A 16444-nucleotide genomic window follows, 5' to 3' on the forward strand; every position below is an offset into this window, starting at 1 on the left:
GAATACACAAATCTGAATGGCTGTTTAAATAATTTAAACACCTTTCAGAAACAGAAAGTAGTGCAGCTGCTTAACGGCGAGGTAACGGCTGCATTTCTGCTGTTCAGCGCCATCTGCTGTCATAGAGTGAATGTGCTTTCATCCAGAGCATCTCTCAAGTGCTCCAGCATGCGCTGCGCACCATCCCAAAGAGGCACAAAATCACTTTCACTGACTTTTACATTAAATGTTCCCTCCTGGTGAAATTACCTGCCCAACTCGATCCGAGCAGCTGAGTCCTTAGCCATCTTCAAGAATCGGCTAAAAACACATCTCTTCCGTATTTATTTGACCCTCTAACTCTAGCAATCTCTATTCTAATTCTATTCTTTAAAAGAAAAACTTGCCCCTTTTAGACTTGCACTCTGTTCATTTACTAACTGCTTGTTTTCTTTAAAAAAAAAAAAATAACACTAGCTCCTCATCTTTTTGTATTCTATCTGTTTTCTTTTTATTTAGTATATAATTTAAAAAAAAACTTGCTGCGTGTACTGCGTTAAGCTAACTGAGAATTGTTATAGCACTTGTATATCATTGCTCTTTTGTTGATTTGGATTGCTTCCATTGTCCTCATTTGTAAGTCGCTTTGGATAAAAGCGTCTTCTAAATGACTAAATGTAAATGTCTTTTAGGCAAGCACATATGGGACGTACCCACTAAATACAAATACAACATGGTAATGGCAACTTTTTCATCTCACAATTTTTACTCTTTCTCGCAATTGAGAGTTTATATCTCGTAGCTAATTCTGACTATTACATTTTTTTTTAATTCAGTGGCAGAAAAAGGCTTCCATAAGTACCAGATATGGGTGTCATGTCACAAAATATTACATAAAAAATATTACAGTATAATACGACTGAATTTGTATATAACGTGATCATCATTTAATAAAACCATTGTAAGTTACTAATTCTAACACTTTAATTTCCACATTTATTCAAACAGCACATAAATTAGGGCCTATATACAAAAAGCAAGCAAAGAACATGACTGACTTCAGTATAGCGTGAGTTTAAGCACACTCAAAAAACTCCCCCGTTATTATCAATAAAGCTGCCTACAATGTCAAATGAATCTCTTACATCGTACGCAAGTACATTTCCACTTTGTTGTTTATGATGAGAGAATTCGCGAGAGTTTAGAATTCAGTCAGCGTGCGTGCGCTCAACAGATCTCGGTGTTTCAGCGATGACTCATCTGAATGCCTCTGATTGGCCATTGCATTCATAAGCTCAACAGAATCATGTGTGATTTGTTATAATGCAGAACGCTGTAAAAACGCATAATTTGATGCATCATTAGCAGATCTAAATTTAATGCCGCAATTGACACTTTTCATTTCGTTTTCATTTTATTCGTGACATCCTTAATATATTTTAATTGTACAGGGGCATATTTGTCCAGTTTGGTGGCATTTTTGCCCCAAGCCCCCGATAATTTCAGACCCGTGGCCATACATGTCGGACATAGCAAAAGTAACTAATGGGGCGGGTCTTTGCGAAGGTTCAGTTGGTCTTCTTTCTTGCATCCATTTGCAACTGTCCATTTCTTGCCATTTTATTTGAATTTATTCTGAGAGATGACCTGTACCTGCTCTGGAAAGCCATCCATACTCTTCTGGCCTTTAGTCTGGATGAAGCAGCGGGCACTCTGAGGCCGGGGGCTGGTGGTGGTGATGGGCATGGGCAGAGGTGACTGGTACTGCTGGATGGACACCTTGTTGATGGCCCCCTCATACTGCTGGTCACGGGCCGTCCGGTGGGGAGGGTTGGCTGAGGTTATCATCATAGTCTGTTGTTGATGATGATTGTGAACACCAGGCTGTGGGCAAACATTAAGCAAACCTTTAATGATGCACTGTAGACTTCATACAGACGGCAAACCTTCATATCATTACAGGCACAAAGACATGTATTAGTTACACAGGACCTTTTGACATTTTGATTTCCCTATTTGATGTATTAATTTAATTCGACTTTTCTTCATAACACTAAATGTGTCAGCAGAAGCAAAATGTTCCACAATACTGAGTGACAACCTAAAGACATTCACCGATAGACTGAGGTTGCTAAGGAGACCGAGCGAGAACATGCGTTGTGAAATGAATCACGACAGCAGGTAGTAATTAACCCTGGCATTTGAAAAAATTAACATGGCAATCACGATATAACAGAGATGTCTATCTCACAGAGAACAGGTTAAGCCAGAGGAAACTAAAGAGTAGAACATGACAGGTAATATATATATATATTACAATGTAATTAATCCCTGGCAAAGCTGAATCAGAAATTATTCTAATTAACTGATTTAAAAAGCATTTTTATATAAGTGTTGAAGATAATTGTGCTGCTTAATATTATATATAAAAAGTTACAAAAAAAAGAAAATAATTGATCAATTTGCTGAATAGAAGTATTATCTTTTTAAAAATATTTTACAGGCCCCATTTTTTTATTATTATTTATTTATTTTTACTAGAACAATTTAACACAAGAAATACATCAAACTTACACTTCAGTGATAATTTTTGAGTAAATCACAGAATAAATTATGAATCGATTCACTGAAATAAAAATGATGATGCAGTCTTTAGGAAACTTGATGGCCAAATAAAAACATATATTAAAATGTTTTAATCTTTACAGTGTTTTAATATTTACAATTATCATGAATATATTCAATTTACCGCCCAGCCTTAGTACATCCTGTATCGAAAACAGAATTGATCATAATCAATACCTTTTTGATGACATTCATGTTCTCTGGAGGCACGTCTCTTCGTCCCAGTGAATACGGGGCCCACTGGCTACTTGGAGAAACCACCTCTTGTCCATTATCTAAAATATTGCTCTGTTGTGAAGGTGTCTGAAAGGATATAGTGCTGTCAGCAAGCAGAATTCAAGACGGTGCTCTAGAATGACACTGCTTTTGCAAAATGAAAAGGCATTTTGCATGGTAAAATTACCAATTTTGCGAGTCGGTTCTAGGCCTGTTGCACAAATCTGGTTTCAGTGACTATACCACTGAAGTTTTTTCGGCGCTCAAGAAGGTGAACTGGCTTTTAGCATTGTTCATTGCAATGGTAACACTAAACGGCTAATTATTTATTAGTTATTTTATATAAATTATATATTATTTATATTATATCCTTAATGCATTATGCAAAAACAATTAGATTTTGACAATAAATATTAAACTTTTAATATAATTTAACATAAGTAAAAACATTAGAATGAATAAAGCTTTTAAAATGACTAAGCTTGTGTGTTTTCTTTTAATCTTTTTATGGAATAAATTCAGTTGATTCACTTCCATTGATACATTCAAATATTTTCTTTAAGCTGTCCTCTCAAACTTTCGTGGCAGTGGAATTTCTTTCAGTCTTATAAATGCATTTAAATTCAAAAATTTTTTCACAACAATCTCTTAAACTTAATTAACTCCCCAGAATTGATAAACTCTGGACAATCCCTGAGTTGACAGAAAACATTTTTAGCAAGTATTTTGAGCCCGCTGAACTTGATCTAAACCAGGTGGGTTTTTTATTTTTTTGGTTTTGTCAACTCTAAACCTACTTAGAGTTTGTTCGAATAACTTTATTCAACAAGCACAGCCCACTGTAATTGACCCAATTACACAACCATTGCAATTCAGAAACTTTAAAAAGCTGAAATAATGCTTAACTACACAGTATATCTGCATATATGTCTAGTTAAAACGATCTTCCAATATGTGATCATTATTTGATGAAGAAATATGATAACAATTCTACACAAAATCTGTTTAAATATTCATTGCCGTTAATTGCATCAAAGAAATATTGAGCTTATTTGAAGAAAAAACACTTAAAAACTATAAAACTATAACTAATTAATTTAACTAAACTAATTGAAACTTATTTACAAAAAAGCATGTTTGCATTAAAAGAAATTACAAATACTGAATAGAGTAAATAGAGGTTGGTGAACTGTGCACACAGATATTAAGAATAATATTTAGTGAATTCACTTCTGACTGTTTAAATATGAGTGATTAAATTTGATATTTGGTGTAATTTTAAAAGGATCAAGAAGGCCTTTCATAAACGCATCTCTACTGTCGGTCACAGATTGCTTTGTTCTGTGAGTTCAAGACAGAGGAAGACTGCAGTGCATAGACCAAACACAAAGACTGAGCACATGCAACAGAAAACACCTATATATGTTTAACATCACAGTGAGAGACAGTGTCTAGCCTGGAACTCAGAACAGGTGAAGTGTTAGATTAGTGTTAAACTGTGAAATGTGTTAGATGGTCTGCCTTATAAAAAGGCTATTGTAGTGTATATGTTATATTACCACTGTTTTAGACGTTAAAGCAGAAGCCGCTCAAAAGAGAGATCTAAAAAGAAATCTTCATAGGAGATGTTATGTTCATATACGTTTTACTTCTTCATGCTGAAACTGGGGCTGAAGTTACTTCATACTCACATTTGGTAGAGGTAGCCACTGAGTTGTTTGGTTTTCATGCTTTGTGTTATTGTAAAAGTTTATTGTCATGCTTCTGCTGGCATGCGGTGCAGCATAGCCTCCAGAGTACAGCATGCCGAAGTTTACTGTGTTGTGCTTAAGGACAGCGCTCTGATTGGAGGGAAACAACCACATGACATGAGTGAATGGGTGTGCCACACAGAAAGGTCAAAAGGCTGTGGCTGGGGATACACTGGACTGCACATTGCTGTAACAGAGTGAGTAAGCTTGACAAACAGAACAACAACAGAACGTCATTACTGCCCATGTGACACATTAGTGATACACAGCGGTTACGTTTACAGAATATTAATAGCAGCAGTGTAGGACTAAATTGCATGAACAATGAAGTGTGCTGTAGTACTGTAATCCACTTACACAGAAACAAAGGCATGTAACTGGGTGAATCTCAGGAAAGAAATGTCAGGGTCAAATTCCACCCCAATTTAAAAGAAAAAAAGAGAAAAAATTATATTTTGCGGAAAGAATTTGAAGAAATTTGAGGATTTCTGGCATTGTGACTATTATTTTCGGGCCAATGAATTTTCCTTCATAATTATCATTACCGTAAAAGTTAGAAAAATTACTTTGATGTGGAAAAAACCCTCATTATCATAATGTGAAAAAATACTATTTTTTACTCTTAAATATAATGTTTTTTGAGAAAGGGGGCAGTTTGATTACATTTTATGAAAACAATGCCAACATTTTATGAAAATAATCATAAATAAAAAAACTGTATTGGTCCTAAGAAAAAGCTTCATTTTTTTAGGCAGAATATAATTTTCTTTTATTTTCTTTTGATTTTGGGGTGAAATATGTCCCAGACATTTCTTGATAGTTCACATGAGATTCACCCCACTGTTCATGTGTCTAAAAAGCCTTCATTTAAGTTTTGTGTACTCCAAACATATTATATAAAACATTGAAAACATTGGTTATTGAGACCTCAACAATTATATAAGACTAAATAAAGACAGAATAAAAGAACCAAATAATGGTTTAATTTATTTCTTGAAAATGTTGAGAGGTTATATACTGTACACTGAACAAAATTATAAACGCAACACTTTTGTTTTTGCCCCCATTTTTCATGAGCTGCAAGCTAACAAACACTTACAGTACGTAGAAGAACAAAAAGCAAAGCTTGCTTACTCACCCGGTCTAGCCTCTTTGCTTCAATGTGTCTAAGCAGCTGCTGTCTCCAATCTACTGGCATTTTGGAGGTCGGGTCCTCTTGTTTTTGAGGGACAGGCCTCATCTTCATGTCAGCTTCAGGGCTCTTCTCAGTGCATGTACTAAGATTGTAATCTGAAGGCAATTTCTCCAGCAGTGCAGCCATGGTGGGTCGGGCAGACACTGGCCTTGCCTGAGATGCCCCATATGTCTCTGTGCTGTAGCTCCGTGCAGACAGGGGGCGACGTTGTGTCAGACTCTTGGTGGGGTAACCCATGATGGGCTTTGTGGGTTCTTGATAAGACGAGTAATCTTCGTCATACCTACCATTCCTCTTGTGGAACTGGGTGTCAGTGATGGTAGCCAAGCTGTTCTGTTGTTCCAGCATGCTCTGTTGAGACCTGTTGTAGTGCTCTGCCAGCTGCAGTTCTTGGTTCTCAGCTACTCTGCGGAACAGCGCCATCTCTGTCGAACTTACCAGAGAGTCAGCGCGCCTCAGGAAGCCCGGCCTGGAGCGCTGGGGCTGGACCGAGAGCTGTGGATTGATGGCATCATCTGTGACTGCAGTCTGAGCAAATGAAAACATCTGTTCCATCGGTGGATAGCCTCGGTAGCCTCTTGGGCTCACAAGTTCCTTTGCCAACGTCTTCCCAGGTTGGTTTACATATTCCGGGGCATTGGGGAATGGTGGAGGAACTCTCCTCTCCGATTTCATAATATCCATGGCTCTTTGTGGGTTGAAGCTTTGGTCAAAATGGTAAACTTTCTTTGGGATGGCAGGCTTCTGTTGCTGAGAGCTTTTCGAACCAAAGCCATCCAGATCATCGTCCAGCATTGGAGCAGATTGGCTCCTGGACATGCTCTGTTCTAGAGGTACATGGAGGTCCGCTCTATCAACACTTCCCTGGTTTTCTATGCTAGAGCTGTAGCTGTCTAAGGGGATGCTGTAAACCTTGTACGACCCCATATCGATTTCATCTATGCTCTGAGATTTCTTAAATTTCACTTTTACCTCCTTCATCATTGGCGAAAGTCTTTCAGAACTCTTGCTAACAACCAAAGTGCCTACTTTGTTCAGTTCTTTTACACCCTGGACATGCGCAGAAATGTTGGGATGACCTCTTCCCATCCCTGAGTCCGTAGAGTCCAGATACCCCCAGGCTCTAGTTGAGGGAAAAGTGCCGGGTAGTTCCCCCATCTCCTGTTCGAAGTCCTTACGATCAGGATTGGGGCTGTTGGCTGGAGTAATTTCCAATTTGGAAGGGAAAGCTGTCCTGTCCTCGAAGGGACTGGGAGTCCTCGTCCAGTTCTGCCAGGGGTTAGAGGGAGGAGGCACTTCAGTTTCAGGGGTGGTGCGAACAGTGTGGAAAGTGAGTTGCGACTGATCGAGCTCTAGAGGAACTCCCACAATGCGCTCTTGTCTCATGAGAGGCCGCCGGCCATGTGCCATTGAGGCACTCCGGGGCTTTGAGCCTAGCATGGGGTTTCCAGCGCTGCTGCTCGGAGTGTCAAGAGACGTCTCCTCTGCAACAAAACCTGTGTTATCGTAGTGGGGGGCATCGTTCCAGCTGTCGAAGGTGTCGCTCAGTGGCCGCCTCTCACCTCGTTGCTGCAGCGTGCTGGAAGGAGGTGTTTCCCTCTGGCTCAGAAGGGGCTTACTTTCAATGGGCTTTGGAAAAGACTGAGCCAGCCTGTTGAAGTATTCAGACAAAATACATTTGAGATTTTATCAGTGCACATAGAAAAAAATGTGTATGGCCAGGGGCTGATATGACAAGCATATTCAGTATCATACAATTCTAATGTATATATGAATTGATAAAAAAAAACATTAAATATAATTCATAAATGCAATGACTTGAACACACGACTTCTATGATTCGTTTATATATACATATTCAGTGTGGTGCATTTAAAAGAACAACCGGAAGCCCCTGTAGACCCTCAAGTCAAGGTCAATAAGCCTCTTATAATATAAAAAATTGACTTTACGTGCATACTTTACAAGTAAAGCACTGCAGTCTTAGCAAATGTCTAATTCCTTGTTCATTCCTTCTTGGGACTGAATCTGCAACATCTGAGTACAGCCCAATTTTATTAGGTTATCACTACCCCGACAGAACCTCGTTGCTCTGTGTATTTTGCTTTATTTTAGCTGATGCTCGCAAAATCTTTCTACTTGATGTCTTCATGTAATGTTGGAGATGAAATATTGAAAATGAAATTTAACTGGGCCTACAATTCTTTTAATATAGTCTAATTTACGTTTAAATTAAAAAAAAATATATAGCTGTGGTTGACTGCCATCCTCATCAAATAGATTTTCAATGTTTATAAAATTTTGCCTATGTAATACTTCTGCAAGGTTATCAAAACAGAAATCTCTCAAAGAGCTCTTCTGAAGAACAGGCAGTGATAGGAGTGATAATTTGAAGTTTTTCAGCAGTACTAATATTATAAAACTTTTATTGAAATCAACAGAGATGGATTTTCAGCTGCACTTTACTCAAGATGACAGCAAGAGCGAGGCATACTGCTGTGCGTGACTTTGAGCGAAAGAGAAATTGTGATGTGCGCAATAACACCCAAAAACACCCTCAGACCCCAGAGGGTTAAAAGAAACAAACGCCCAGATAAGGCTCACTTAGAACCGTCAATTTTCTTGTTAATTAAAATGGACAGAAATATGAAATTTAAAATGAAAACCTTCAATCTCATAAAAGGGCAAATAAGAGACACCCCTACAAAGGCACAGATTTGCAACCTCCTGTATAGCACTGAACACCAAATATTAAATGCAGTGCTGTGTTTCATGAATATTGCCAGTTAATGAAAACAATATGCAACGGATGGCTTGAATAAATTTGGATTATTGCCAGAGATGATTATTGCAAGATTATTCCAGTGACGCAATGTCAGTTTTGGGCCACCCAAAAGTCAGTGAGCTGGATATCTAAACTGTTTGATCAACTGTCATGTCATATGAGCGCACAGATGGTCTGTTAGTTCATATAAATGAATAGTGGCAGTGATTAAATTCTTGCCAACCTGTTGGTCCAGTGAGTCTGTGATGGCCCCTCTTTCCCAGATGTTTGCAGATTACTGACATTTCCAGGTGGGTTGGAGGAGCCAGATGATCCCTGGGAGGGTGAGTAGTCTGAATAAGTGGCAGATGATCCGCTGTTGTTCAAACAATGCATTTTGTCTGGCTCAGACTCATCGGTGGACTCTGAATGCATTAAAAAAAAAGATAATAGGCATACAAGGTAAAATAGTTTATATGCATGAAAAATGACTGTATTTTTGTTTAAAATAAACCCCAATTATTATGCTTCTCACAACAACTGTGATTTCCAGTATTCTCCAGTGCAATCACACAATGCATTTTAGGATTTGCAGAAGGATTTCTTAATAAAATAACTTTATTAATAAACATCAAAAGAGAATGAGGGGAAAAAATTGTGAGTTTAATGTCGTGATGAAACGGAAGAAGCTGCAAGTCATTTCTTCTGTATTGTGACACATCTGAGTGAAACAGATTACTAAAAAAAAAATGTAGGCCAAGGACTTGATTTTATCTATTAGTTGTTGATTGGATGCAGGCAGATATGAATGTGTGTTTGCAGCCAATTGTAAGGAGTTTTAGCAGACTAAATAATTGGAGAAATCTGGAATACGTCACCAAAGAGACCATTTCACTGGAAGATCAAGTTATGATATTAAAAAAAATTAATAAATGAGGTCAAAGAATGAATTGCTCACAATAAGATTAACAACATTCTTTTAAAAAATAGATTTCATGCTGACTTTGTAACTTATACAGGCTTCTTTGTCTTACCAACCTTTTTTTTCCTTGCCCAGTAACACAACCTTTGGTTTGTACATTGCTGGCTCTACCAAAGTCGGCCGCATGTCAGAAATTCGGATATCATTAGGGGAGCCTCCCATGGAGTCCTGGAAACACAAGTGTCAAATTCGCAGTGAACTAATAATATAAAGGAATGAAAAACACAAGGGGAGTGGGGTGTGGTTTCCCTGCAATCAAATTACAATCTTTTATTTTAAAAAACAAGATCGAGCAACACAAATTGTTTATACTAAAACTTATACTAAATGACATTTATAATCCAATTTTATGGTCACAATGTCAATAAATGCAAAGCAACATCCAATTATATTGAAAACTGTTGCTGTACTAACTGCAAACATTTTGGCTATATGAAAATGTTTGCCTAATCGCATATTATATAAAACTCTATTAGGCATTAAGACACATGACAGCATAAAGTTAAGAGATTCCAGTTTAAATTTTTTTTTAAAAAGGATCAGTAAACTAAAACATGAAATACCGCTGCAAAAACACATTAATGTAGCTAGTATTTAGATTCTGTCAAGCTTTTGCAGTATAGTGAAATGAGTCATTAATTTGAATATGCTTAAACAATTCCATTTTTATATTACAGTGACCGTTTCATGATTCTAAAATGCAAACACTGGCCCAAAATGACAAAGCAGAAGCTGAGAAATATATTAGAAGTAACAGAGTGTGATCTCACACCTCAACATCAAGTTGAGATTCATCATTAGTAATATATAGACTGTTATGATTCACAGGCCTTATCCTGGCTTGTCTGGTCAAATCCCCCAGGAGCAAATCAGTTGCTTCCAGCTCTCTCACAGCTGTCTATGGCAAAACTCACACCTCTCAGGCCTGACTGTACATCAGCAGGCTGGCTCACACAACCGGCAGCAGAGCAAGAGGAAAGTCACATATCAGAAGATTCTCTCAGAACAGCCGCCTCTCCCCTTCTCTGCCTTTCATCTTGTCTTTTTTCTGCATTGCTCCCTCACAACAGGTCAAAAGAAATGTGACTGTTTAAATTGATGCGGCAGGCTAATGGGTTTCATACTTGTATTAAATGAATTGTGAACAAAATTCAGCATGGGGGCCATTTGATGCATGTTGTGCAGTGTTCGAATAATACCAAAGATTTTGGGGAGCCCAATATTTGGAATAAAAGAGCTCTAATACACTGCCATTCCATATTTGGATTCAGTCAGATTTTTTTTTTATATTATTAATATTTTTTTTTCAGAAAGGATACATTATGTTGACCAAAAAAGTGGCAGCTAAACTTTTAGAAAACATTTTTTTATAAAAAAAAAATATTACATATTATTATATATCTTTTATAAAGTAAATGTATAATGTTGCAAAATATTTCAATAAATATTTTAAAATAAATGCTGTTGTTTTGAACAGCAGCATTCATCAAAGAATCCTGAAAAAAAATATAAAATTAAGCAGCACAACTGTTTTCAACAGTGATAATAATAAAAAAATTTTTTTTTTGAACACCAAATCAGCATATTAGAATGATTTCTGAAGAACCATGTGGCAATGAAGACTGAAGTAATGGCTGCTGGAAATGTAGCTTTGTCATCACGAGAAAAAACAGCATTTTTAAATACAGTGGGTACGGAAAGTATTCAGACCCCCTTCAATTTTTCACTCTTTGTTATATTGCAGCCATTTGCTAAAATCATTTGTTAATTTTTTTTATTTTATATTAGTTATTTTATATTGTTTTAAATATTTCAAAATAGTGCTGCCTTACTGTATTTTAGATTAAACGAATGCAGCCTTTGCGCATTTGATTGTAAGAGACAGAAAAAAAAATTCCCCTACAGGACAAAAAATGTTGTTTGCTTTCAAAAAATAACAAAATCTATAGAATCACAGAAATAAAGGGCTAACTGTGGTAACTGGCATTTTTCCCCCCACAGCATGTTCTGCTGACAAAGCATTGCGAGTAGTTATATTTTAGATTTATGAATACTAATTTTTGCTTTTATAATATTTCTGCTTATTTATTGTTTAATATTTATTAATCTATTTTAAATTAGAATATTTATTTGAAATGTCATAGAGACAGCAATCTCTTGTTGTAATAAGAAATTTACATGACACTTCAAGGCTGCTGGACAGTCTCCCCTTACCCCGAGTTTCGGGATATCTGGGGGACTATGACGATAACTTGGGGGTCTCGGTTCCGTCTAGCCCCCCTGTAATTTGAACACTGACTTCATTACTTCATTATGGGAAACAAACCCACGCAAGTATTTAACAAATGTTTCACCCACAATGGGGGTGTCTGAAAAAAATAATTGAATTTGCTTTGAAGGCAGTTGAAATGAGCCACCCCATATGTTCAACTGATTTTCTGCTGTCTTGTCTCTCAGCCACTTACTATGAGGCAGAAACAGGAAGAGGAAGTAACGGCCAGGCTTGTATTCTCTGGCTGTTGCGGCTTGGGAACGACGCGATGTAAAGAAATCTAAGCAAAACAAACATACATACATATATACAAACAAACAAACAAAAATGGATTCTCATGGTCTAGAAAGAAAAGAATGTGTAAGATACATGAGGTTTATGGCACTGGTACGGCCGAGGTCCCGATAACCCTGATAATATTAGGAATATTTGTAGCTCCACAGTTTGGCCGGGGGGTCTCTGAGACCATGGCGGGAAACAGTGTGAGGCCAAGCTGCGATGGACACAATACACCATGCACTTGTATGCTATTCTAAACAAACAGCTACTGCAAGCATAGAAAAGCCTGGCATCAATGAATGAATTATGAATGTAGCTGTGTTTGCATAATTCCTTGAGATTTATTATAGTTTACTCAAATCATCTTAGCATTCCTGAATTCAATTACTATTTTCATATAGGAACCTTTAATGGATCCTCTGAGTGTTCTTGACATTTCACGCTGACCTTTATTTCTGTTTACTAAAAGATTTCCAGCTGTTTTCGGAGTAGTGCTACAGGATATAAAACTGAAGTAAAACACTGCAGGTCTAGATTTCTAGTAAATAAATGATTGTAGGATATTTTAAAAGCGAGTTACTAAAAAATGAAGCATACTACAAGGTTACTGTGACATTCACTACTAATTGCCCCAGCTCTCTCTAATATTCATAAGCAAAGTTAATGACTTGGTCGTTTTTCTGTGTACTAAACAACACTGCAGCTCTGGCGGTTGGGGAGTGGGGTTGCTGGCTGTGAGAGATGAAACATTTGCACTGATCTTTGTGTATTTTATCTCCGCAGGTTCAGCTAACCTTTAACAAACACTCTCTATACACGTAACCGAACTGACTCAGACACCGAGGATGCAAATACCAGGCCTTCAAAAACAAAGAAACTACTGCCTGAATTTCATTACACACTCTCATCCTTCTGTTTTAAAACTATTGACTTTGGAAATCCCTTACTGTATGTGTTTTGAACTTAAAATAAGCCGCAACCCTGATATAATACCGTGCAAAAATATTTTAAAAGGATAAAGACATATAGCATTTAAAAGAGACTTGAAATTATTAAAAGAGAAAAGTCATACTTCTGAGCTCTCGGTCAGATCCTCTTTGTCTTTGCGTTTTGGGATGTCAATGGCTGAGTTGAGGATGACACCTTGTTCGGATATTGGTGGTTTCGAAAAGTCTTTGACCTCTCGTTCTGTCACCTACAGAGAACACACACTAATCTACAAGTGGCTCATGCTTCAATGACTAAATAAACCGTGACTCCAAAGTGATGGATATTCAAGCAGTAAGTCATGAGAGGCTGCGCATTACAGTCATTGTTCATTTTACCGTGTGTAATCACTGTAACACATTGCCTCGGATTGTTTTTATAAAACTGCAGCAACAGCAATATAATATGACCAAATGACTAAATGTAAATGTAATATAAGACACATATGTTCAATTAATATTACATTATTATAATATAATAAATATAATACGATTTAATTTTATATAGGCTATATATATAGCTCTTAAAGGGTCATGAAACCCCAGACTACTCTTTCTGAGATTTTAGCAGAGGTGTTTGTGTTACACATCATAGAAGACAATGTTAGCATCCCATAATTTTAACTGTTGGAGAAAACTGGTTAATTTTAAGCTTTTTTGCGCTATTTTCATCTTCCGGGTTTAAAATCTACATTGTGATGATGTCACAATTTGTGACGTGGCAATGGACTATAGTACATCGATGACGCGTCTGTGTCTATTAAATTATTCATGAAACTGACTGTGTTCTTGTCCTATGAGAAGAGGCTTCGCTTAATTTTGCGCTATTTTCATCTTCCAGGTTTAAAATCTACATCGTGTTGGCTTCACAATTTGTGACGTTGCAGAGGACTACAGTACATCGTTGACACGTCGGTGTCTCATAATTATTCATGAGACTGCGTGTTCTTATCCTATGAGAACACGCTTCGCTTAATTATTTACAACAGCATGTGTTTATTTGCTATGACAGACGCTTCAGACTGTGAGACCACGTACATTAACTGAGAGAAGTGTTCATGGATCGAAGGAGAGTGTTTAGTAGTATGTAAACGGGAGCTTATGTCAACATGATTGATGAGTTTGACCTTTTGACCCATAATTATATCCATATGCGACCTTTGACACCATAATAATTTCCATATGCGAAAACCGGCGTGCGTGAAATCCGGCTGTCAAACCGGATGACAAATGATGTTTTTGTAAGCGACCGAGGATGACAGGTGATAAATTAAGTCCTGTTTTTGAAGATATTATGGAGCATTCCCATATCCGGAATAAACAATTCTAACAGATCGTGAGATCGTATCACAATATATGTGTGTACTAGTACAATATAATACTGAATAAAAAGTTTCTCAGCATATGAATGAAATTGAGGGATAAATCAATAAAAATATAAATTACCTTACATTTTTCAGGGAGAGAAAGTCTTCCTCGTGCAAGCATCGCGAGTCACTTCTATTTTTGATCTGTTTAAACAGATGTTCTCACAGAGTTCGAACAAACCATTATGTTATGTTTTGGGTAGTAGCCTACTAGGTGTTTTTTCACATGTTTCAGATCTAGCAGTGACGATGAAAAAATATTGGCTTCTGTCACGGTTGTAATGAGGGCATTCCTAAGTTCTCTGTCTCTCTCTCTCTCACGCACGCACACACACACACACACACACACACACCCGTTTGCTTAGCTGTCTAAATGGGGACATTACACAGACCCCATGTTGTTGTTTTTTATCTACAGATAATTATACATTTTACAACCTCTACCTCACTACCCCATCGCAGAAAACGTTATCTTACAGTCACTTGAATATAGAGTTTACGATGTCTTTTCCAGGACACGTTTTCCCTGCGGCGCAGAAGCACTCCACTTGCTCATCCACAGCAGCGCCAGTAGTGTCAGACATCTTTTTCAGAATTCGGTTTGTTCACAAACGTTGTCTCCTAATCGATAATGTTGTAGCCGTTTCCTTGAATCTGGATTGACTGTTTTAATCCACGACGGTCCAGGCCACATGAGGAAGCAGTGACGGATCTTTTGTATAGAGCCGTACATTCGAGCTAAATAAATTGTTGGGGGGAGAGGTCTTGTTTCGACCGTTAGCTGGTCGTTGAGATGGGGGCGTTGCACTCAAAAGCGGAGGAGGGTGAAGGAGCCCTGGTTAGGGATTGACCTAGCCTCGCATATGCTACCAAAGAGATTTCGTTTTTCACTGGAACATATTTAGATTAAAGATTACGAGGTACCTCTGTCATTTAAAATAATTATTAAGACGTTGGCAAATCGTTTCAGGTACAATTCAGGAACACCCGTTTTTCAGGTTTGTTATACCGGTAATTATGCTGAATACACAGACACGATCATTTAACTTGACTGAAACAGTTTGTTTATTGTTGAGAAAATGGCGTTTAACACAGGTACGTCGCTCTGCTCGAAATATAGACTCGTTTTGCAGCATTCGAAAGGGTTGTCCTCAGGGATAGGCCAGTCACGATCAGAGTCAGAGTCAGACTCCTCGCTGCTTTGAGACAAAAAGTTTGTTTCAGAGTCCTCCCGACGTTTATTTACCATCATAAGATCATTTTGGTCATGAAGCGTTTTGTTCAAACAGACTGATATTGAAATGTTTTCAAAAGGCATGGTAGCACGGTACCTCATTCCCTGTGTGGCACCGTCCCACTGGAAAAAGTACCAAATTTTTCCACCGTAATTAAATTCTCTCCAAATTTGATTGTAAAAGTACGCCCAGTCTACGGCGGTCAAAAGCAGGTGGTTACATTCTGATGTATATTCCTCGTAAGATTCCAAAACGTAGAGTTTCACAGTCTGCCGCTTCTCGTCAGACACAAATCTTCCCACGCGTTCATCAGACACAGAGAAATCATGCTTTACAAAATCTTCATATTCACGGCCAATCTTTGCCGGACCACGTCTTTCGGTGCGTATCTTCACCCGTTTCAACAGAACTTCTCGACGGTGTTACATATTAGTGAGTGTAACCGTTTTTACAGCTCCTTGACGCAACCCGTCAAAAAGGGCTTATGTAAACACCGCAGAATAAGCCTTTAAAGTTATCAGATATGCAACAGCGTTTCACCTTCATATATATGTTTTCGATGCAGAGTGCAAATGGCTGTACATTTATTTGTGTTTTTAACTTGATGGGAGCTAAATGAAACCGAAGTTGTCTGTCTCTCCTCTTCCCGCTCCACTCCACAGTCCGCACTGTCCGCAGTGCACCATGCCCACTTAGCATTTTTTAAAACTGTGGTGAGAACTAACCAGTGCTAAAACGGGGTTTCATGACCCTTTAATATTCTATTATTATAATATAATAAATATAATATTAT

The 16444-nt window shown here is 37.7% G+C and overlaps 1 protein-coding gene across 1 annotated transcript in view; it reads right to left on the reverse strand.

Annotated features, from left to right (window-relative positions):
• LOC107659039 (leucine-rich repeat-containing protein 7-like) overlaps nt 1-16444 on the reverse strand; it is an 83764-nt gene that overhangs the window by 18541 nt on the left and 48779 nt on the right. The window contains 6 exon segments of the mRNA XM_016447834.1: nt 1633-1863; nt 2782-2907; nt 4512-4661; nt 5710-7417; nt 8775-8955; nt 9569-9692. Of these exon segments, the coding sequence (XP_016303320.1) occupies nt 1633-1863; nt 2782-2907; nt 4512-4661; nt 5710-7417; nt 8775-8955; nt 9569-9692 (2520 nt within the window).

This window comes from Sinocyclocheilus anshuiensis, unplaced genomic scaffold, assembly GCF_001515605.1.
Source record: "Sinocyclocheilus anshuiensis isolate Anshui unplaced genomic scaffold, SAMN03320099.WGS_v1.1 scaffold311, whole genome shotgun sequence".
Taxonomy (NCBI): domain Eukaryota; kingdom Metazoa; phylum Chordata; class Actinopteri; order Cypriniformes; family Cyprinidae; genus Sinocyclocheilus; species Sinocyclocheilus anshuiensis.